Source organism: Neopelma chrysocephalum, unplaced genomic scaffold (assembly GCF_003984885.1).
Source record: "Neopelma chrysocephalum unplaced genomic scaffold, ASM398488v2 Primary Assembly neopelma1_65b, whole genome shotgun sequence".
NCBI lineage: Eukaryota > Metazoa > Chordata > Aves > Passeriformes > Pipridae > Neopelma > Neopelma chrysocephalum.
Genome location: NW_020897723.1, coordinates 1665637 through 1690181, shown reverse-complemented (window position 1 = coordinate 1690181; position 24545 = coordinate 1665637). Strand labels below are relative to the sequence as shown.

The 24545-nt window shown below is 37.3% G+C and overlaps 1 protein-coding gene across 30 annotated transcripts in view; it reads left to right on the top strand.

Annotated features, from left to right (window-relative positions):
* The window catches only part of RBFOX1 (RNA binding fox-1 homolog 1), a 1129454-nt gene that overhangs the window by 1011855 nt on the left and 93054 nt on the right, over positions 1–24545 (top strand). For all 30 annotated transcript variants that reach the window (XM_027684195.1, XM_027684196.1, XM_027684193.1 and 27 more), the window contains one exon: positions 22270–22413. In XM_027684195.1, the coding sequence (XP_027539996.1) occupies positions 22270–22413 (144 nt within the window). The remainder of the gene's footprint in view (positions 1–22269; positions 22414–24545) is intronic.

The following is a 24545-nucleotide window of genomic DNA, read 5'->3' as shown; positions in this document are numbered from 1 at the left end:
GGCGGCAGAATGCCTTCTGATTCAATCAGGAGAAGAAAACATGCTTACAATCATAGTCTTTTCTATGCCTGTGTTGTTTTTTTTTTTTGTTGCTGTTATAAAAAAATGCGTCAAAAGATGTTCAACTATTTAATTTCATAAGAACTCACATAAGTTCCAGCTGTTCCAGAATAGCATCTAAATATTTGATTTGAAAACAATATGTGTACCAACACTGCAACATATTGCAGGCATGATCACCCAGCTACCCAGAAAGATCTGAGTCTGCCTGTGCTAATTAATGTTTGCAGATGAAGCTTCTCCAGCAGCAACTTCAGTTAAAAGAGATCTTTTGGGTTATAAGAACATAAAGGATATAAAAGACGTCTACAAAACTGAATGGAAACTATGTAAATTTGCTATTTTTAAGTTATAATAAGGCTGGGACACCTAATTTTGCTTTTCGTAAGGATGTGATTTATTTTTTTAATATGTTCGTATTACAAAAAAATATTATTGCTGCTATTTTTAAAAGAGATTTATTGCCAAAAATGTATTTATAAAACGTCAATTTATTTAAAAGTATTTGGAAGTATTAATCTTAAAGAAATAAGATATTAAAAAAAGAGATTCTCTGGCTTTTTTTCAGTTACGTGGAGGAAAAATTCATGGTTTAGGCCAGAGAGATTTGCTTTTAACTTATGCATTGACTTGAGATATAGCAGTTCTGTTGCCTATTTCCTTAGAGTCCTTATTCTTTTAGTTTTAGGGATATGGACGTACTTGAGTTATGCTGAGAAATATAGTTTCTTGTGGACACATTCCCCTCCCTTTTTTTCCTTTCTTACATAGTTTTCAATTACAGTGTTGGCAAATTTAGAGAAACTGATGCCAATTTTCATCTCTGAATATTTATATTTCCTTGTTCTCATACATAAGCTGCTTTTTTTTTTTTTTTTAAAAATCTGACAGGGACAGGTGGCAAAACTGTCCCAGCCTGGAGGAGCAGAAATAGTGGAGCTTTGTTGTTTATATATTAATGTAACTTTTGACATCTTTTTAATACAGAGTGTATTCTGGGTTTCTTTTTTTTTTTTCACTATCAAAAGGTGATGAACCAGCATCTGAATCACTGACTCTGTTCTGTGCTTTCTAATGGAAAGAGCCAGCTTTTTTATCATTTTGTTATTATTGTGCATCAAGAGATGCTTCTGTTTTCAACATGGGTGTGGTTTTTAATTTTCTTGTTACCTTTTTTTCCTTTTCCAAATGCATATTTGTAGGAAAACAAATTTAGACAAATATTAGATGGTATTGAAAAGTTGAGGGTGTAAAAGAGAAACTAAAATCAGATTAGAAATAGATTTTAACAAATAAAAACTTTTATTTTTGTAGTAATACCTTAAAGAGTTGAGCTTAAAATACCCTGCAATTAGTGTAATTGGAGGAGTAACGTTTGTAAGGTAGACAATGAATCATTTCTAGTGCCTGACCATTATTTGATACTCATGAGCAGGTGATATTATATACCAGTAAATTTGTACCACGATGCACAGTAATTTAGCCACAAAATACTGTTTTAAAGCCAGAGATAAGTCTTACAAGCACTTACACTGAAAGGGTTGTGTGCTGCTCTTCACAGTAATTGGATAGAGCTGCTTATGAAGCTATTAAATGTTTCAGGAACAGATACCTGCATGGTGGGGTCCTGAGTTTGTGCAGAGCTGCTGGCTGGGTGTGTTTGAGCACAGGTGTTGGGAAGCTTTGGAGCACTGCAGGCTCCCTCCGGGTGGGATTGCTGCAGTTCCCATCCCGACTGGCAGGAGCTGTACTTGTGAAATGGCTCACGCCTGCAATAAAAGCACTTTCACACCAGCACAAAATGTTGCTGTTGGCTTCTTCCCATCTCCAGCAAGCATTTCCACTTTTAGAACTTGCTCTCATTTCTGAGCTGGGCTCCCTCTTTTCGTTTTTACCCCACTGAGTTGAGAGCGTTGCACATCCAGCCCTTTTCTCTCTCTCTCTTCCCTCACAAAAGAAACTTGCAGCCGTTTCCCGTGGCGCTTCTCTTTTTGCATGTGCAGCAAAGTCAACTTTGCAAAGAATTTACAAATACTTTTGGTCAACCAAAGGTGTACCAGCCTGAGAATCACTGATTCTGTTTTATGCTTTCTAATGGAAAGAGCCAGCTTTTTTATAATTTTATTGTTGTGCATCAAGAGATGCTTTGCTTCTGTTTTCAACACAGGTGTAGGTTCTTTTTACTTTCTTGTTTTGTTTGTTGGTTTTTTGTGTGTTGTTGTTGTGTTTGGGTTTTTTTTTGTTATGCTTTTTTTGTTCTTCCTTTCCCAAATACATACTTTTAGGACAACAGACCTGCTATATCTCAGGCTTCCATGTGTCCACTTTAGCCCAGAGCATCTAATTTGTCTGCCTGGAAATTTTATCCAGTTGCAATTTGAGGACTTGAGATGTTTGTCTGAGATTTTTCAAAGTTGAGGTTCCTGAATAGGCTATTGCATGCCTAAAAATGTAACATATACTCACTGTGTGCCAGATGATACAGACAATGTTAATAATCCTAATTATGCAAGTGTAGCAAGTCTTGTCTACAGGAAAAATCAGTCATTTTTTATGTCACTTTTCTGACTGAGAAATGTGTTGGTCCTCCCTGTCATATATGCCCTGGCCACCCACTATATAAAATTGCTTTTTACTACCATCAGCTGTTTAATCTCTCTATAGACAATCTTTTCAGGTTACAAGCTGAGTCTAGTCTCAGTACCTCCAGTTTTTTTAACCTAAACACTCAGAATGTATTGCCCTGCATTTGAGTAGCTTTCTAATTAATTGGATTATTGATTTGACATATTTCAGATACTGATCACTTAGGCTGCTAAGTTTAGAACCAGCTAGGAGCCATCATTTAGGAGCCTGGCACTTTTTATTTAGATTGAACTTACTGCCCCATGCTTTTAAGCCTTTTGCCTTCAGTGGGAGGAAAAGTGGGCTCATATTGCTGAATATTTAGGTTTTATATTTTCATCTATCTATCCATTTTCTTCGTGAAGAATGGTACTTTGTCTTTATTGCAAGTAAAAGGAGATCTTTTGGTTCAGTTTAGAATTACTCCTTAGTGCTTAAGACATTCACAGGAAGGTTACTGCATGTATAGCATTGTCATTCTGTGGGTATCAGATTAATCATTTGAGTTTAGACTAGACCTGAATCTGGTTTGCAATGTGTGTATAATGAGCATTATACAAACTCCATTTTCTTCTGGATAGCTGTGTGCCCCCAGGTGTGTGTTCTTGATGCTGGGACTTAAAAAAAGAGAGGAGGGAGGCTGGCTGGTGGTCAGTTTGTCCATTTGTTGCCCCTCCAACAAACTGCATTTAATGCAAGGGACTGTTCTTGAGCATACTTTTTGGTGAAGAAATGAGAATTAGCTAGCAAATCCATGAGATGTAGTTGAAAGCACTAATCACTTGGGGTTGCTTTGTGACACCTTGTCCTACTGATGAAATGCAGCAACAAGTGTGATGCTTGCTCAGCAGTTTTCAGTAAGAGTAGATATTTCATGCCAAAAGCTATTTACATCTTCTGCAGTTGGGCTCTTAGGTAATTTGAATAGTGCCCAGGTGATAAATTCGCTGCTCTCACATTTGCACCTTGACCTTCTTCTGATAAGGCCTGTGAAAATAATACCCTAGTGCATATTTAGGCCAATTTCATCGTTGAGAGAAAGAGCTTTGAGTGCTGTGAGGGCTTGAAGAAATTTTTTAACTCTGTTTGCTTCAGTCTTATCCTTGCAGTCACTAATTCACTATCCCCTTTTACAGTAAAGGTGGGAAATGCCCAAACCACCCAAGGCTGCTGTTGATTCTGCAGGAACATAACCCGGGGGTTCAGCGTTGCCCTGTTGGTGCTGATGAATTGCCCTGTCACAGAGATGTAACCAACGTTATGAAATCTTGCTGTGGCTGTCCCCTCACACAGATGTCACAGGGACTGAAGGAGGATGTATGACACCCCGTGCTGCTGCCTTAGGAGCAGAATGTGTGTGTGCCTCAGTGCAGCTCAGGGACTCAGGGTCTGTATTACCAGCAGCTTGTCAGAGCACGAGGAGATCTGTTGGTGCATTATAGGGCTGCTCTGGTCTGGTTTGGAATATAAGGCTTCTTACATTCTTTGTTTTCTTTAAAATTTCTGACATATTTTGAGTTGATGATTCCTTATATCATGAATTCTTATTGATGATTCCTTATATGAGAGAAGTTCAATTGCATTTCCTACCCCCCTTACAGGGAAGGACAAAACAATTGGCAATAGAGAGCTTACAAGCTTGTGAGCTCAAATGCTAAAAGTATTTCTTTACATTTAAGAGTTTTTTAGATTTGGGAGAGGGCTAAGAGGTAGTTCTGAATGTGTTTCTACTGATCTAATCTAGCATGATTATTTCTTTCTTGTTGAATTTATAGAATGATCCCCTCCAAGCATCTCATGCAAAGATTTATTTCATCCTCGTGACTGTTTTGTGAGATTTTGCTGAATTACAATTATTGTCTTTTTCACTTTTGTTGAGGAGGAACTAGAGTACAAGTAGTTTAAATAACCTGCCAGAGGCAAATCTGTGACAAAATAGATTGCAGAAGCTGACTTTCCTGAGCCCGAGTGTCTAGACTGAGAGATAGTCTTTTCCCCATAATAACAGATCGCTATTGCTGAATTTCATTTTGAACTGATGCTTTTGGAGCATTGAGCATTGAATAGATCACTGTCTAAGCTTGATTTGTGTGAATGCTACGTTTCAGGTGTATGAATAAGAAAAAAATGTTGGCAAGATATTCTGTTACCTGGGAAATTTATATTGTATTTTTTAGAAAAAGGCAAAACTCTGCAGCCTGGTTTAACTTTCAGACATTCTGTGCAGACAATGTGAATTTACCATCTCTTCTTTCATCCACACCCCTCCATGGGATATGTGAGGAGATGATACCACACACAATGACAAGATGTATCTGCTCCTTTGCTTTGGCCTAGTTTACAGCTCTCTTTCCCAGAGGAATGGGGTTAGGGAGTCACAGATGGGGCATGAAATGATACAAGGATCATGATGCTGTAGGATCATGGCAAAGGTCAGCTGGCAAGGGTCTGGAGTTCCCCGTAGCAAATATGAAAGTATTTTGCTGTGTTATTTAGCTTCACAAATACAGGGATCTGGGGCTGTCAAGAGAGAGGGAGACTGGAAACTGGGCTTTCAACTTAGTGGGTTGCTGAGTTTTAAACCTACACTGTAAAGTCTGAGAAAGCTGCCAGAAGGGTGGCAGGAGATCACAATATGGACAAGAAGCATGACTGGGAGGGAGAGTGGCAGCATCTTGTTGGAGAAGGACATTTCAGCAACTCCTTAATCTATTCCATCTGTAGCAAGGTTATTTATGATTGGGGTTTTTTCCTCTTTTTCTTCCCCCATAATAAATGCAGCAGGCAAGGCCAACAGTAATCTGTACCTGGGGTGATTACCAGCAGGTAGAAACCCCTCAGAGGCTGACGCTGAATTCTTGTTCTTTCAACCATTGTCCCTGCCTAAGTGTGCAGAAGATGGTGACTGAGCAGCAGGGACCCTTTTTCCCTTTCTGTGGCATTTTTCCATGTGGTTTTGGCATTACTCAGGTGCCTATGGATAGGAGGATACTGCCTTACCCTGTCTCCCACACCTGACAGAGAGCAAGGACCTGACAGGTTTGGGCGGGGGTTGTTTCTCTCTGAGGGATGCTCAGCTTGTGCAGTGGTGTTTGTTAGTCACAAATGTTGCAAAAATGTTTGTGAATTTACAATCTGGCCTTGCTCGTGGTAGATTTTAATACCTCTGATTTCATAGTGAATTGCTGAGAAAAATACCTGCAACCAATACTGTATTTTATTGTGTAATGTTTGTGCAAGAAATTAATCAACTGTAGGCTTTTTTTCTCAAGTGTGGCTGTGCAAATGCCTGAATTGCTGTGTTTTGTGTGGATTTTTTGCTAAATACAGAGGATATGTAGGTGAGGAATCTATGACTTCAGTAAATGCAAGGTCCTTGTACCAGTATTTATCTGTGTTGTTTTGCTCTGATACGCTGTTGAATATTGCAGAAAGCATAACAGCTATATTTACTGTTCCTAACACATTCTTATTTTATTTTAGAATAAAATTTGCATGGGAATGTTTCTCCTCACTGGCATGAGACCATATTTAAGGCATTTGGTAGTTTTGTGTCTAGCCATTTTCATGGGTAGTGGGAAAACAGTTTTACTTTGCATTAATGTTTTTGCTAAAAATACGGACTGTAAAGCGAAGTGATTTTAAACCCAGGCAAAAAGAAATTACAAATGTTCCTAAAAAATGATAGCTAAAATACAGTGCTGTATATGAGCTTTCAGTTTGATAAATACTTACTTATGAGGTCATAAATACTTGAGGTACAAAAGGTTAATGTAGTGTGAAAGGCTGTAAAACACAGCGAGCAACCTGCTAGATCATAATGATGCATTAGTACCTTTCAGTATGAATGCTGGTGGTTATAAAAATCTTCATGTTGAATTTATTCTGTAGCACAGGAATGTAAAGCCAGAGTATCTTTACTGTGTACTTTTGCTTATCTTCTCATATTTATTTCTCTTTGTAAAAGAAAAAAAAAAAGGAAGAAAAGAGGGGCTCTCGTCTGTTCATAAATGCTCCCTGACTGAAACTGATAAAAACTGCTTTTTGACTAATATAATTTCTCAAAAGCATGTCAGGTGTTGTCTGTGTGCTCAAAGTAAGTAATAAAATCAAGTAATACTCGGTGAATTTTGTGCCTGCTCTGTATTAATAAGTTTCCATGAGATAAAGTAAGCAATAATGCATAAAGGAAACAAAAAGTGGTATAAATTCTGTAAAGCAGTAATGCAAATTAACTTTGAGAGGAAAGAAATTCAGTGCTAAAATCACAAAGTGAGCATTTACTGAATGGTAAAATTGACTTTATCATAATAAATATAGTATTTCTCAGTCTTAAAAGTCCTCTGCAGTTTATAATTGTCTCCAATGTGCTGATGCAGCTAATATTTCTCATTTAATCTCTACCTCTGTGGAGTGTTAATTTCCATGCTTTGGTGATCATTGCTTTTTACTAAAGCAAATTACTTCCTCTTACTCCTATATCAGAGCTTATGACAGATTAGGATAATTTTACTGTCATTAATCTTTTGAGTCTGTTCCACTCTTTTCAATAAAGTGCCATGTTTTGGTCAGGCTAAATTGAAACACTTAATAAAATCTGAAATCAAATATAAAAACCCCCCTTTTTTTTTCGAGGCTGTTGATACCTGCTTTCAGCCTTCTCTGCTCTCTGGTTACAGAAGAATTATTTTACTTTCAGTTAATTCTCTTCATGAAGCACACCTGTACCTGGAAGGGTATTCAGTATTTTGGGGGGATTAGACAAGAAAAATGTTGATGTGGAAGTATTTGGTTTTGACACATCCATCTTTTTTATTATTATTTTAAGTGTTGAATATCTACACATTCCATTCTTTTAGAATGGGCATCTATTTAGATACAGTTTAAAAATTGATAGTGTTTGGGTTGTGCAAATATATCTTTGGGAAATCTCTGTAAATGATTATTTTTAGTTGAAGACCTTATTTAAATTTGCAAAGAACACTGCAAGCAGTTGCTGTACTGACAGAATTAGCACAGAATACCTGTGAGGGACCAGGACTCATATTGTAAAAGCCTCCATAATTCCTCTGAAATAAATAGATTTCTTAATAAATGCTGAGATTGTTTATTTTATTTTGGAACAATTGGTCAAGCTAGAAATCCAAATCACAGAGCCCTGGTAGGACAGTATATCAAGTTACAGATACATGACTCATCTTGTCAAATGCTGCTTCATATTACAAAATACAGGGTTTGGATGATAACACAAAAAAATATTGTATATTACCAACTCAAACTTGTATATTAGGTTATGAGCCTTTCTGTATCATACTTCTGGGGAGAAATTCAGTTTGTTTATTTTGTTTGTTTGTGTTCTTTTGCATAATAACCTCAGAGCCTGCATTACCTGAGAGCAGCCCCAACTGCTCAGTCATTCTGATTGACTAGCTGGATATTTCAATAGTGCCTCTGCCCTTTTTTTTATTTCCTTTTGAATTAAATATCCTCCTCATGCTACAGTAATCATGGATATTCTTAATGGAATTGCATGGTAGAACTTAATTAACCTTTTCTTCTTCTTTTTTATTTAAAGGAAATTTGAGCAAACTCAATGGTGTGGTTCCTAATTTAATGCTTGCACCCCACAATGTCTAATAGAGCCTCTTCACTTGAGCAAGTCAGGTGAGACAGGGCTGCTCATCACAATCCATTTGCTTTCAGATGAAATGTTCACCTGACATTCTAATAGAGGAAGAGTCCCGAGTATCCGTGTTAATAAATATATATTCTTCATGAATTTAGATAATCTCATAACTGGAGTCATTAAAACATATTGGATGGTTATGCAAATGACTGGAAGAATTTCAGATGGCACCTGCTATTTGTGAGTCTCATCTCTTGGACTGCTTTTCTTTCATTTTGTAAATAATAATTAAAACTGCTTGTGGTACTTTTTCTCTTGCTGTTGAGTGGTCAGGAGGTGAATTCTTTACCAAGGTGGAAGTGAGAGACAGCAAAGGTTCTAATTTACAATTTTAGTTGTAAATATATTTCCAGAAATCTGACAAAGAGCATTTTTGACATTATTTCCTTCCAAAGCAGAGGAAGGTGTTACAAATGTAGATGATACTAAATGTAAATGCAATTCAGGCCATATTTCTGTAAGCTATTCTTTTATCTTTCCCTGAGTGAAGTCTGTTTAAGTGTTCTCAGTTCATTATATTTCTAAATGAGTTCTACTCCCAATAGCTGTTAATTATTGCTGTAACTTCCTCTCATATTAGTGTCTAAGTTCTACTCACACAAAAAAGATTCTTTGCTCATCCAGAATAAAGTCTGTTTTAATAGATTTAAAACCCCTGTGATTTCCTCACACTCGTGGACTGCAGTATATGTAGTGTAGGCTTGGTTGTCAAACTGATTGACCAAAACCTTTTCTTCCTTAAAAAGCAGCAAATGTTAGAATGAAAAGTCCATACCTAGAGAAGAGCAAAAAAGAACCATGAAATGGTTTCATTTGAGTATGTGGTAGATTTCTGAATGTTTATTTGAGCAGCATTGAAGCTAAACATAACTGCATGTCCCTAAATCACTAAAAGGAACTAAAAATCTGTTTGGCTGAGCTTTTTTACAAGTTAGAGAGACAAGCTTAGGTTCAGAAGCAGTTTCACAAAAATAGCTGAAATATATTTTCTCTTTTTTTTTCCTTTTTCCAGTTTCAGTCCACTACCCTCCACAGAAGGATGACTGGGGTTGGTGGGGCTTTCTTTTGCAATAGAGGTTTGAAACACAGTGAAAAACCAGGAAAATAATTCCTTAAGTTTGCTGAAAGACTGGCTTTGGGCTGTCAGACACTGGCATTGTTCTCACAGAGGTTGGTGACTGATAACTGTGATGGACATCTGGCCAAAGTATTCTGTTGTCAGTTTTCCTTAAGTTATGTTGCTTTTTCCTTTGAATTGGTCAGAAATATTATAGCAGAGTTTAGTTGTAGCTCAAGGAATTAGGTGACCATTGCAGCTTTCAGTCATTAATTTGGGAAATAAAGTGTGTGTAGAGAGGCTTCGATCATGTTATGCAGGTTCAGGATAAGTGCTGGAAAGGATGCTGGAATGCAGAAAGGAATAAAAATCCTGAAAACTAACAAACAATACAGTAATGATGACTGCCAAAAAAAATAAAATTTCTTTATTTGCATGGTTATACAATTATACTCAATGTATCTGTCAAGAGAACGTGTAAGAGGAATGTGGGAATCTTAGTTATCCAAGTGAGTTTTAAAGGGAAAATAGCATAATTAAGTAAGTAAATCAATTCACAATGAGTAAAATGATGGTGCTAGAGTGCCTTGCTGTGCCATATTAATCCCTCCTCTCTGAAGAGTCTCCTGTTTATTTGGGTTGTGGCCATCAGATGATGTAGAACCGTGATGGGAAGGGGTGACGCACAGTTGTCATTTGCTGGCAGTGTGTTCCAGAAGGTTTGTTCTGCTGCAATTCCAAGCAAAGGTGTGGAAGTTTCCATTTCTCTGTGTCTGAGAGCTTTTCTCTTTTGCACTAAGTCATAGAAAACAAAGATCTCTGTGTGTATGGGATGTTTTGTAAACCACAGAAAGAATCCGGGCACGCTTGGTACATCTTTAATAATCCTCCAAGATGACTGTGGAGGTTTCCAAGCTGTTTAGATTTTGACCACTTTTTAGTATTGTGAGGATTTTCATAAAGAATTAAGCATGACAGTAGATAAGAAAAAAAGGGATACCCTAATTTGATTATTTTTTGCGAATAAAATTGGATTTTATTGGGGATTGGAACAAGATGAGCGTTACAGTCCCTCAACCCAAACTGTTCTGTGATTCTGTGAAATCACATTCTCACTTTGGCTAATGGACAGAACTTTGTTTTTGAGGGGGAGCTTTGCTGACCAGTGGCCTTTCCAGAGAGTTTCTTGCGTATTTTGAAGCAAGTAATGTCAGATATTGGATCAGGATAACCATTTGTATGTTCACATTTGTGAAGCCTGGTATTTGAAACAATACTTTTTCAAAAGGAACAGTGCATGCAGGCAATGCAAGATTGGGCCAGTAATTGCAATGAACAACAGAGAACTGTTGCTGATGTTTTTAGAATTTTCTGTTACATGGGCTTTTTCATGTAAGTAAAAACTTAACTGATTTTTTCTCACTTGTCTAGACTAAAGTTCTGTTTGAAAAGTAACTCTAAATTGTATCATTATCATATTGCATGATTAAAGCATTGATGATATCAGTTGCAAGTATTTTGTTCAGTTAGTTAGTTTTTTCACAGGTGATGTGACTTAGAGACTCTAATTGTTGTATTTTTCTTCATGTGCACCTGCAGCAGATTTGTGAACCACGTCAGGTAAATTTGAGAAGCATTATCAGCTCTGTGAGACTGGACAGGTGCAAATGAAGAATAATCAGAAATAATCATTGAACCTGGAGGGCATCAATTTGGTCTGCAGAAAATTTATTGTTGATGACAGTGTTCAAAATAAAACAATCCACTTATTGCAGTACTGTTAAATTAAAAGCATATTGAGTAGCATGAGCAGCTATGAGTCAGAAAAGGAGACCCAGTCTGTTATGTAAGAATAAAATGTATTTATATACATAATCCTGCTGAACTGCCTGATCTGCTGATTGATGTTCTGTTCCAACCTCACTCCTGCCCTGTCACTGTGTCCCTGCTGTACAAGGCTGATTATTGTCACTGGACCTGACTTTGATCTGCAGACAAATCAAGCAGGACCAACTAGAGTGGGTTGTTCAGGATTGTGTCCAGTTGGGTGTTGAACAGCTCCAGGGATGGAGCTCCACAGGCTCTCTGGGAAACCTGTTCTAAGGTCAGAAAAGTTTTTCCCAGCTTCTAAATGGATTGTTCTATACTGCTGCTTTTGCTCACTGCCTTTTGTTCTGTCCCTGAGCACCACTGACCAGAATCTTGCTCCTTCATCTTTAGTCCCTCCCATCAGGAATTCATGCCTTCTCTTTTCCAGGCTGAACAGCCCCAGCTCTCTCATTCTCCCCTTGTTTGCCAGATGCTCTCATCCCTTGCATACGGCTGAATGTCATTCCATTTATCTTCCAGGACTCCCCTATCTTTCCCTGCAGAACTGCTCTTCAGCCAGTCACTCTCCCATGCCTGGGACTGCTCTTCTCCAAGTGCAGGACTTTCCACTTCCCTTTGCTGAACTTCATGAGGTTCCTCTTGCCTGTTTCTCCAGCCTGTCAGGGTCCCTCTGCATGGCAGCACAACCCTTTGGGGTATCAGTCACTCCACCCAGCTCTCTTTCATCTGTAAACAGCATCACTAGACCGAGTCCCATTTCTGAGAATTCAAGAGAAGATGAAACTGTGTAATAGTGGCTGAGGGAGCGTGGCTGTAACATCCTGGAGATTCCTGAAGGGACTTACAGACAGCAAAACTGCTGGAGACTATTAGGGCTAATGGCTTCATGTGCAGATGTTAGATGAAAATAGATATATCTTGGCTGAGAAATTTCTGGTTGCTGTGCTTGAGGATGAGCAAGGGAAGAGTTCTATTGGCAAGCTCATTTTGTGGAAGAGGGAAAGATGGAAAATAGCTTTAAACTCACAGTACCAGCTCTCCTCATTCGAGGGTTGCTGTTAGAGAATGTTTTCTATGCCTTCTTTCCTGAGAACTTTTCCAGGAAGAGGAATTTGATTTAAGGGGGCTCTGAGTCCTATTTCCATTTCTTCAACAGATGTTTCCTTAAACTCGAGCATCAGTAATCAAAGCAATTCTGCAGTGGGAGCTGCATTGTGAAGCTCTGTAACAAGCAGCATTCAGATGATTGAGCAGAATTCCCCATGACATCAGCATTCACAGCTAGATTTGAAATGGTGATTTAAACCCTTTACAAATTCTTTGAAACATCCAATACTCCTTAGATTATCTGTTTCTTTTTTTAAGTGTGAGAAGGGAAGGACAACGGATGTTTTCTAAAACTTTAAATTAGTCTTTCACATTAATGAAGGAAAGGTGTTGGGTGAGCTTGAAGAGAAGGATGAAAAAAAATGATTTGCATAAAGCAACTCTGTGACATGGAGTTGTCTGTCCTTGGTTGGGCCTGCAGGAAAGTTTGGGCCCATTCCATTGACAGTGTCACTCATCATGTGTTCAGTAGAAGGGGCAACATGCTAAGAGATGAGAGTACCAAATATAATCAATAAGAAAAATAAACCAGCTATTTTTTCATGGAATGATACTAAACTGAGTTTGAGGAATTACTATCCTGTGAGGAGCTGCACTGCTGCTTGTTAAGTCTGGGTGTCCCTCAGTATAAAAAGAGCACTGTGATTTAGGAAGTGTCTTTTTGTGACACACAAAACCCTCAAATTCTTCCGTATTTCAGAGGGTTCAAGAATTGACTCCTTGGGCAAAGATATGCAAGTGAGCAAATGGAAAGTCCCAGCAGGGATCCAGCAATAGGTGAGGGGTCAAACAGTGAAAAACCTTTTATCGCGCCGTCACATTTTCTTTCTTTTCATGAGCTCGAGCTGTAGCATTCAGCCATTCTCTCTCAGCATGAAACTCTGCTCTCACAAGTTCACTCAGCAGTTGGTTGTGTCAACACAAGTCTTACAAAAAGGGACTTTACATGCATGACATAAATCTAGTTCAGGGGGGAATTCCAGAAACTAGTGTGCATTGATTCCAGCTGAGGGGAAACAACTCTTTGCAGCCAAACCTGCAAATATTCCATGTAAAGAAATTTCTTCTTTTTTTTTTTTTTTTTTTAATAGTGTCCTTTGAAGCTGTGTAGCACAGCATTTCATTAGGGAATTTTCATTTAGACAAATATTGTTAAATGCCACAGCATTGTACAAGGTAGTTGCAGATGTTGAAAGTTATTTTGTACAGATAGAGCTTGCTGCCAGCACAAAAGTTTAATAAGCTTTATTGCAGCTTTGTAGCCTTTTATAATGTTGACTTATGAGGGATAACACTTGAAAGAATTTTTAAGCTAATTAGAACATTTAAGAAAAAGATCTCGTTCTATTTTTATGGCAGTGATGCTTGTGCATGAATGAATGACCACAGTAAAAAGTACAGTTGCCTTGCTGTGCATTGAGTTATGTTCTTGTGTGAATAATTTCTTCATAAATTAAGGTAATAACTGAGTTGGATAGGAGAACTTAGGGAGAATCAGTGGCTTTCCAGAAACCAAGCATGCCAAGTTCTGCATCAGTCAGAAAATGTTATTCTCAAGAGCATTGTGTCCTGATTTATTGCCAGTATATAATTGCCTTTCAAAGTGTAACTTAAAAGCAAGTGTTTTAAGAACTGTCATAACCATTAGGTATATTTACCTGTAAGCTTAAAAAAAAAAAATTCAACATTTTTTCATCTGCTTTACCCCTCTTCTCTTAAACTCTGTTACCTAATGGTACCCATTTTTAGACGGCAGATCTGTATTTTTGGACATTTAGAACATAATATGATCATTCCATGTTGATACTTTTGGAGGAGGTACCAAAGGCAGGACTTTGTGTCAGGTGTGTTGTTGAGGCTTTAGATGATTATGAGCATTACATGTCCATTTAGACACACAGGGGGAAACAAGCTCCATCCTGACAGAAATAACAGAGTTGAATTTACAATGTAAATGTGCTGAGTAATTTGTGGGGGAAAAAATGTCATGAACATTGCATTTTTTAGTGCTGAAGATGCTTCTTGGGATACTTTGATGGATTTGCCAAACAGGCTTGTGCAATATGAAGCTACAACTCCCATTCAAATGATGAAAAAACCCTTTAATCAACTCTAATCGAGATTTCTATATTTATTGTCACGCTATTTTTTGATATGTTTTCATTTGTTGTCTGTCTGGATTTTACATTAAGCTTTCAAGCACTGAAACAAAGTTATTTTTGAACACTTTATTCCTGCTATTGAAGTCTTTTTAAGGAGCAGCATGAGAAATTACAGACTTCTGACTAACAGATGAAAGAGTAATAACAAAATCAACCGAATGTTTCTTTGTGTTTGTGCATCACTACTTATGATTTTTGATTTGGATTAAATTAATGCATTTGTCCAGTAAAATATTTCCTAATGTGTCTGCTAATTCGTGAGGTTTTCTTAAGGATAAATCCAATTAATTTATTTTAAAATTATCTTGTGAAAATATCACAATAATTCAGTTTTATTATATGTAGCATGAACTTCTAAAAATGTGTGTAACGTGTATGCATTCCCTTCTTGGCTAATGGAGCCAGGATGCAGCTGATTAGAGAAAGGTTTTGTTAATTACTGTTGTTGTGATATTCATGGATGGGATCAGTACACGGTCAGAAATATTTATTGAATCAATACAAACAATAAATAATGCATTGAGGCATCCCATTATAATTCCTTCTCCCATTTCAAGTCACTGATATGCTGATGTCAGTTGGATGTCCTTAAATGAACTTGGGAACTGCTTAGTTACAGCAAACTCTTATTAAAGCCCATTATGAATAGTCTTTTCAAAATCGTATCTGCTCCTGATACCAGCAAATTTTGCCCAACTTTTGAGACATGTTCAAGACATTTATGGGGTTTGGTGATTTCCCTCCAGACATGATTGATATGCTATTCCCTGAGATTCTGCTGACTATTTTAGAAGAAAAATGCTGAGCCAGCAATGGCAACGTAAAGGACTATATAAGGGCTATATTCCATATTGTTAAGGAAGATAGATTGGGGAAATAATTAATGCAGCCAAGTTATTAATAACTCTTTGGTTGTCCTGCAGTACCAGAAGCTTAAGAAACCTATCTTATTGCTCCTATCTGTCCTCACAACTAATGATCTCTTGTTTAGGCTGCTAAGCTATCACAATAATAGCAGTGCTTCCTTGTAGCCTGTGGTACCAGCAACCAGAATTCGTCCTTCTAGAAAAGAGAGAAAGAATCACTGCTGCTGGAAAGGCTTCAACCTGGAACAACACCCAGGATGCTGAAGCCCCAAAGCATGTTCAGTAGTGGAACGTTAGAAATTGCTGGAGCAAAGCACAAAATTATTCAGGTTCTCTTTCGTTTGTCAGTAAATTGGATTAAGAGGTTCTGCAGGGGTGTGTTTGTGTGTGGCAGTCTACCTGAAACAAACGTCCCACTCGGAGTCAGCCACCTTGCATTGTCTTCCTGGTAGTAAATGGTGTTCATGTGACTGATCAGGGACCTCTCCCATAAAATATTCCAGCAGGGAGGTGGTTGTCTCTGTTCCCTTACAGAAAGTGTAAGGGAGCCTGCAGGCCAAGTGTGTGCGTCCCACATTTCACCTCAACTTTGAAAGATGTATTTGATCAATAAGAATAATAGACACAATTAAACATCTGACACACTTTTGCCAGTAGTGAAATGGAAGGGAGAGCAGCTCTTAGTCACTAATAGACTGGCCAGTGGCCAGTGTGAGAGCTCAGAGCTTTAGAGATGGGACAATGTGGCCTCGTGGAACAGGGACTTGGCTGCTCTGTGTGGTTCTTTTCAGAGCTGTCATAGGGTAGATGGTCACACAGTAATTGCCTTGGTTAGTTTTCATTTGGTGCTTTGGATAGTAAAATGTTTTTGTAAAGGACATGAAACCAGGATCATTATACCTTTTGTGATGTGGGCAGTTAATGGTAATAGTGAAATTACTTTATCAAGTGGATATAACGTCAGGGTGAAGTTCTGACCCAGCTGAAATAAAAGGGAATTACACCATTAAAAACATGGGGGGGCAGGGTTTGCCCTGCAGGGTTAAAGTCTCAGTGTCTCTGAACCCAAGCGTTTCTGAAGTGCAAAATACTCAGTTACAGGGAAAATTTAGCAACATAATCATAGAATGATTAAGGTTGGAGGGGACCTTAAGGATCATCTAGTTCGAGATTATCAAATGCAATCATGACTGTTGTACTACATCTCTTTATTTCTTTCTGCAAAGTGGTGAGTCCCACATCTGTGGGCACTTCACACGAGGTCAGAACAAGGAACAGTTCCCATTCTCTTAAGGAGAGGATTCTGAAGTGGATAAATGGATGTGCCATGAGCTGCATGCCATGCAGTGTGAGGCACTTGGAATATTGTTATCTTTAGAACCAATTTGAAAAATTAATCTCACCTTTTAATATCCTGAAATCAATGAGACTTCACTGTTGATCTCACACCTGAGAAAAGGATAACAGAGGTGCAGAAAAGTCACTGATATTTCTGATAATGTTTATCACAGTGGTGAAGTAGCACAGTGATAGAATTTTTCCCTGTGTATACCTTTGTGTAAACATTTAGGCACAAACAGATGTATCTGCGTAGATAACTCCTTTTCCTCTCTGTTGTTATGCTTCTGGGAAGCCCATTGCAGGGTTGGGACTTTTCAGAATACAAATTTATCAAGACCTGTATGATTAATTAATCAGTTGATCTACTTAAGAAAACAGGAGAGCTACAAGACCATCGCTTTGTCAGGACTCTGTTAGTGTTAGAGCCGGGAAACAGTATTTTCACAAGGTCCCAAAGTCAGTTTTAAATTATTCTCTTTGCTCACTTTTTAATGGAAAGGTAACTTTCCAGAATCTAGATCCTTTTTAAATGGAAAATGTGCAATATTATCTAAGGCAAGTATGAAGTTGATTTACTATGCATGATTTTTTCAGTTTGTACACATTCAGTATGGTTATATTTTTGCTCAGGATGTATATATATATTTTTTTTTCTGCTGAACTTTTCTCGATTGCTTTTTTTATCGGGTTTACAAATCAAATCAAACAGGTATATTGCAGAGCTCTGATATTATTTTCTCTGCTTATAGCACAATGTATTGAATTATGCTTGCTCATGTACTGCTGCTGCTATTCTCTCCAGATTGAGAGAGAATGACTGTGGGGGCTGTAAATTCACTTGGCTTCCAGCACCACTGGTTAAATCAAGAGCCCTATTCAGGCTAGAGAAGAGACAGAGCAAGTGTTCATTACACAAATCAATTTGGTCAAAAGTACAGCACAGTGGGTACTCAACCATTGCTCACATAATATTGTCAACTTAATCAAATAATGCCTAGAAGACATTCACAAGCTCTTTCCCTCTGAGAAATAACTTGATTGGTGCAGCAGGAAAAAACAGGTGCTGTTTTGAGCATTTTTTTTTTAATTTAATGAGTGCTTTCTTTTTCTTTCTAAATATAAAATCTCAAGGAGCTTTACCCTGTGCTATATAGAGTATAAGACACTCAGCATCTAAGTTTGCCATTAAGCATGTTTAAGAAAATAATCTATTGCTTTTTTCTCCCTGTAAATATTTGCCGGGTTATTCCTGCTAGAATTAAGCTGTTCTTCCTTTAGAGTTGATGTGGGTTTAAAAAATATGCAACCAATTATGATTTGTTTACAGATTCTAGAAGAATGATCAGGGCTTGGTAAAGCTTTTTCATGTTCTTCTAACACAACATATTTTCAGTTTGTCCAGGAGGAGAGAAAAGGTTTAGTTCCATTTTAGTCATTCCTGCTGTTTGTGTTCCATTCACTCCTTCAAAGCTGAGACTGAGGACAGTGTTCTTTTTGTCGAGGTGTGCAAACAGCTCTTCTGTGACAGCATTTTATTACCTTGAAAACGGGATTGGAGGGTGAAAGATTTTGTCTACACCACCACTGTTTTGTAGAAAATGAAAGAGATCAGTCAGTGAAAAAGAACGGAGGGAAAGTGTAACACTTACAATTCCAGTGTAAGAAACATTGCAGGGCTGGGTGTCTTCAGTGATGGATGGAAAGGGCTACAGAAAATATGTATTAGCTGGGAAGGAGAATGGAATGGTTTTTTTCTGCCCAAACGTTGTACACAAGGCCCCCTCTGATTTCAGGTTCACTGATGGTTGTTTTATTGCATGAGATACCTTTGCCACAAGTGCTAAAGATGGGAAGTGAGACTCCTGTTCCCAGGTTACTCCTGACTGGACAATGGGTTTGCACAATGATTTTGCTGGATGAAGGTTTTAGAATGTATTTTTGAGTGAAACATACCAAAAATTTGGATTAGTAAGGCCTTAAAAAAGGTGTGTGTGTGTGGGGGGAGATATTTTCTCCAAATAGAACATTTTCAAATTTATTGTATCCAGACAAACATCTTGTTCAGTAGTTTTCTTGATGTTTATAATGTTTTTAAATTCTCAGATAAAAGCTAGAAAGTGAAACCAGAAAAATTACTTCAAGAATTTTACTTCATTGTGAGGTCTTTAAGAACTTGAGTGAAGTCCTTTAAATAATAGGAGTTTTCTGTTTCTAGAACTCAGATAAGGAAACAAACAAACAAAAAGTATTTTCATAAAGAGAAAGAATTTCTTTAGAAAACAATAGATATTAACTCCCCTGATGGTGGATTTGGTTTAAAAATTTACTATATATTTATACTGAAAGTATCTTTATGAAAAAAAATCATTTTCTGTGAGATACCCTCTTTCATATAGGTTTGTTTACCTGCAAGAATGGTTTCAATTTCCATTCTTACACGTAAGAAGTAAAGGGAGATCATCTTAATTTTATTTCCCTGTAAGTGAGAATTTGGTCTTCTATTTCTTCATTTTGTATTTATAACTTTCATTATAAGTTTTAAGACTATCATATGTTAAGATTCTTTAATATTTTAAAATTGCAAATATGTGGTGGAATAGGCACCAGAAAGCAGTCTGACTGCATGCAAGAGCGAGGGGATGTAGCAAGGATAATGCCATATACTAATTTCAATTAATTTTTAAAGAAATATCGAACACCAATCTTCCTCAGTGAAAATATTCTCTTGAAATGTATTATACATGTGTAAGGTAAATTACATTCAAGTTCTGTGAGTGTGCAGAACTCAGAAACCGTGATTTTTCCAAATCCAGCCTGTCCTCTGTCCTATGTGTGTTTTACCTCTTTGGTGTTACCTGGAAATTTTTGTGTTATCTTCATATTCCAATTTCAATTTGCACTTATCCTGCTCTGTATTTCCTGGGCACATCCATAGATTTCTGGGTGATAACATGCTTTGTGAAGAGACTGTTACATTTCCAAGCCTTTTAATATGTTTTAAATGGTTTAGTTCTGTTAATTCTGCCACAGGGATCTTGAAGATCATGTACATGTATAAAATGTGGATGATAGTGACTTTCTGAGGTCTCTGTTTTTCAGTCCTCACTACCTAAACTCTGAGATATTCTTTGCTGAAAGTGTAAATTCGAGGCTTCTTAGAATAAAAATGGTAAAATAAAAATGGTTAGAAAGAAAAGTCACAGAAAATAACAGTACCTGGATTTACCCACTTCACCCATAATTTGCAGCTCCTTCATTTTAACATCATCTTCAGAAACCTCACTGGATTTTGCTGACAGTGTATCTGTTCAGCTGCTTGGTAGGGAAGTTGCTCCCAGAGTTTTGGTATGTTAATAGTGCCTGGTTCAGCCCTCCCACTCATTTCTCATTATTTATATTAATACAAAGAGCAGAAATTGCTTTTCCCAATTTGCATTTATACAGGATGCTGATTATGTAATTTCTTCCTGGGGCACCCTTTGTTCCTGAAGCTAAACAGCACCTTCAGAATTCTTTAATTCTCTTCTGATTAATCTAATTGACCTTAAATTCTTTCAGAGTGTTCTATTTCAAGAGTCTCCAGTCTCTCATTCTCTCCCCCCCACCCCTTCTTGCTCTCATATACCAAAGTTTCTTCATATTTCTCTCCTTTTAAGGCCTGGAGGTAGAAAGTAATCTCTGCAGTGTCTGTGGATGGAACAGTTGCCTCAAAATATAAATTTTGAATTTTTGATTGATTTTAGATAGCAGTGGATCAGCACAGAACATTTTCATCTCTTAACAGCTATGTACTGTGTTTAGTATTTAAATCACTAAAAATTTGTCAAGACAAATGATTTCAGTTTGTGGGACCCTCCCTGTGAGTTCAGGGAGTAGCAGGTGAAGAGATGTGGTGGCACTGGCTCAGTTTTAGGTTTACACTTGATTCCAGTTATTTGTTTGGATCACTTGAAAAATCATTCTTCAGTGCACACAAAAGTTTGTGTTTGTGTGTGAGTCTCATCACATCCCATGAAATGTAGATGCTGCTGATGGACTGATGCTGCTGCAGAAATAAGGCCCTTTATTTGTGAAGTGTTTTTAGCACAGAATTATAAGCAATATAGATGTTTGTACTTTTAATTTGAGAACATTTCTGTTTCCTGGGTAAGATGTTGTTCAATTTAACTTGCTAGAATTCATTGCTGCTGTAAATGATGTATTCTGTTTGAGTTATTTTGCTTCCTCTTCAACAGGTTTGTTGGTACTAAAACTGTGTGGTAAGGTTTATTTTATTTAACCATTTTTATGTTGCTTCAACTGTTGTCTCTTAAAAGAAATTTCATACTAGCAGGAAATGGGCAATTCCTTCTTTTTATCTTCTTTTTTTTTAATGAAAAAAGTCAGAAAGACAAACTGAACTGTAACGTTAAACACAAGACAAGTGAGTACTTGGAAAAAGAATGAGGTCAGAAGGAAGAGGAAGGACAGAGAAAATTGAGTAGCAGTTGTAAGATCATCCTGATAGTTTCATTCAACTATTTTCTTTTTCCTTCTATTCTTCCAAATCCCCTCTGCCAATGCCAATGAATAGGACTATGCTGTTTTTACATACCTATACAAAATCTTTTTCCACTGAATGTGTGCTGTACATTAGCCACTGTAGGATGTAATTGAGGCACACAGATGAGAATTTCTGTAATAAACTGATAGACCAGCATGGTTAGTTTTACTTTTTGGATGAAGGACATTATGTTTTTCCCTAATCTCTCTGGAGATTTATAATTTTTTTCGTAAATTGTAATACACAGCAATGTCCTTCAGTTATTAAATTGAAGCATTTTAAAAGCAGGGAACAGTGTCCCTGTTAGAAGCACCATGACATAATCTCATTTTCGTGAGAAAGAAAATCTGTACGACTTTGTTTCTGGGTCTCACTTTTCTGTCAGGCAACCTTCACCACTGATTAAACTTCTGTTCCCTCTCAAAACTCAAGGCCTTTTCCATAATGCTCACCATTTATCCAGGCAAAATGACCCTCTAGTGCCCATCAGCACTGCTTATGAAATGGCAACTAGATGTGATGTGTTACCTGCCTCCTGTGTAGAAGTCCCAGTGGCCTCTGAATGAAAGTACTAATCTGATTTGAAAGTGTCTGGCTTGCTTCTTTCTGCTAGTAAATCTCCATTTGGACATGGAGATTCAGTTCCTTCCATTGGCAAACAGGGATGAGGTTAAAGGGGTTCAACAGTCTTATAATATAGGGAGATATATTTGTTCATTATTTAAAAATAGCTCAGAAAATCTACAAATAATAATCTGCTTGTTATTCTCCAGTTTATTCCAAATACATATTTATCACATATGCTGTTGAGACAGACACAGAAATGGATTTGATTTTCATGTATTTTAAACTTCTGGTATTCTTCAGTACCTTTGAGTAGATTTAACTGCTTCTCAGTAATTTTTTTTTTTTTTTTGAGAATTTAAGCCCAACCTTACATTAAAAATGACAGAAATACTTACAATGTGCTTTATTTTGCTTTACCTTTTTAGCAGACAGATGATGCAGCACAGACCGATGGCCAGCAACAGACACAATCTTCTGAAAACACAGAAAACAAATCACAGCCAAAACGGCTTCACGTCTCAAATATACCATTCAGATTCCGGGATCCAGATCTTAGACAAATGTTTGGTGTAAGTGCTCATCATTTATTTGTTCTTTTTCATATTTACATTGCAATAGGTATTTTAAGCAGCTGTGAGAGCTGTGTCTCTGATTTAGGCTGTTTAACCATTTTCAGTAAAGAGTCTCTTTCCATCTATTTGTAACCAAACATCCAGTCACTACTGGGAAAAGGAATTCTACTGATTCTACTGTATGTGATGCAGTTGGGTGTTTTGTGTTACATTCACAAAACTCTATCTATGTTGGCTTAAAATATTAAATGCACATGTATTCCTGCTGTGCACATCTAGATTTACGTGCCTGTATTTATTAATTTTGGTGTAAAACAGTCAGTGTTTGACCTCGTGAGTGAGGGACTCAAATCTGTTGGAGGACATGGGCTGAATTTTAAGACCAAAGTTGAGGAATAGGAATCCTCACCCACCCCCACAGGTTTCTGTAGGTTCCTGAAGTTTTTGCTGCTATTTTTCTATAGGTCTCTCAATTTTTGCTTTCCCCCAGGCCATTGGCTGCCTTCAGCACATTCCCTGTGTTTCACACATCTCAAATGTGCCATCAGCTCGTAACCACGAGAGTCTGGACTGGGTTTCTCCTCTCAGTTCCAAGATTTCTTAGATTTATTTTGAAATGTCACTAAATATTATCTAGCACTTGATCATCTATTAGAACACACTTTTGCCTTTTCCAAGTTAGTACTCTTAAGTATTTATGTTACTCTGGCTTTCTTTATTTCTGATCACAAAAACACATTATCTTCTGCGTTCAGTTGGTTATTCAGTGCAGCATCAAGCACTTTGTGGCTCTAAACTTCTCTCCATCTTTCATGTTCAGTTCAGATTTTTAAGTTCTTCTAATGTGTTTGTATGTGAATTAAGACACTGTGTTTCTCAATATTTATTTCTCTGAAGGAAACAATAATTGGAAAAAGAATCCTGGTATAGTATTGGGAAATGAGTGACTGTTCTGCTGTATCTGACTTGCTACAGGTTCTCTCCCCTGAATGCAGCTTACAGCTCATCAGCAAAATAGCAGAAGGCATAATAATTAACCCTCTGGAGAAAAATATGCAAATGTATTTAAACTAAACAAACCACTTAAAATAGCTTTTATTTGAAGGTACATTAAATGAAAGGATTTTTTTTTAAGTATTGCAGTAATTTATAAGTGAATAAAAACTACATTTCCTCTCAATTTCTAAGTCTCAGGTCTCAAAAGACTAACACTAGAGAATGGCTGGAGTTTTCCAGCTGACTTTCAGAATGACTTGGTAACAGTAAACTTTTATCTTCTGAATTGGTAGGAAAAAGAAATTCCTGCAAGTGTGAGTTGAAATATCAGATGTGAAATATGGTAGCACAGCATCATGACCCCATTATACACAGCAGCTGATCTTGGACATGGACACAAATACAACAGAGGATTGTTTAAACATTAAGTCAATGGCTGCTTTTAGGCTGAAGTGGCAGATAAAACATTAATTAAATGGTGAATGCAAGAACATGAAATAAGCTAAGGGATAACAAGTGATGGTTGATTTTTCATAATCAGGTTGAAACTCTTTAATAAGCTAGAGAAGCAATACTGTCATTTCTGGCCTGTAATTGTTAATTATATCTTAAAAGTCTGAAGTACAGGCTCACTTCTGCAGTTCCTGGGACTCCTGTTGGATTATTCTTCTTTTACCTACCTTTAATTTCTGCCTTTTTTAATATATTGGGTCATTTCCCAGAGTTAACACTGACCCACACTGCATGTTAATGATGTATGAGGTAACAGCAGTGACCCACTGATACATTACAGTGTCACTGCACAAAATGTGTCCTAACAGAAATGTTCTAACTAAACACTGCCCAAGTCCAACATTTATTCTCTTCCTAAGACAAATCCAGTAGGGACTTTTTCTTTGGGATGGCAACTGTGATCAGGTTTTGTGTGTGTGAACAATGTCTGGAGAACTGAGTGCTATTATAAGGTCAGTAGGAATAACAGTTGCTACTAATATTATAATAAAAGTGCAGTTCTGAGCACGGAAAAATCCCCCAAAAAGTAAGTATCCATTCCAGTTTTCCAAATTATACTCCAGTAAAACAAGAACTTGGTAGGGAGTAATGGTTACCCTTTTCAGCAAGGGTAGAAAGAA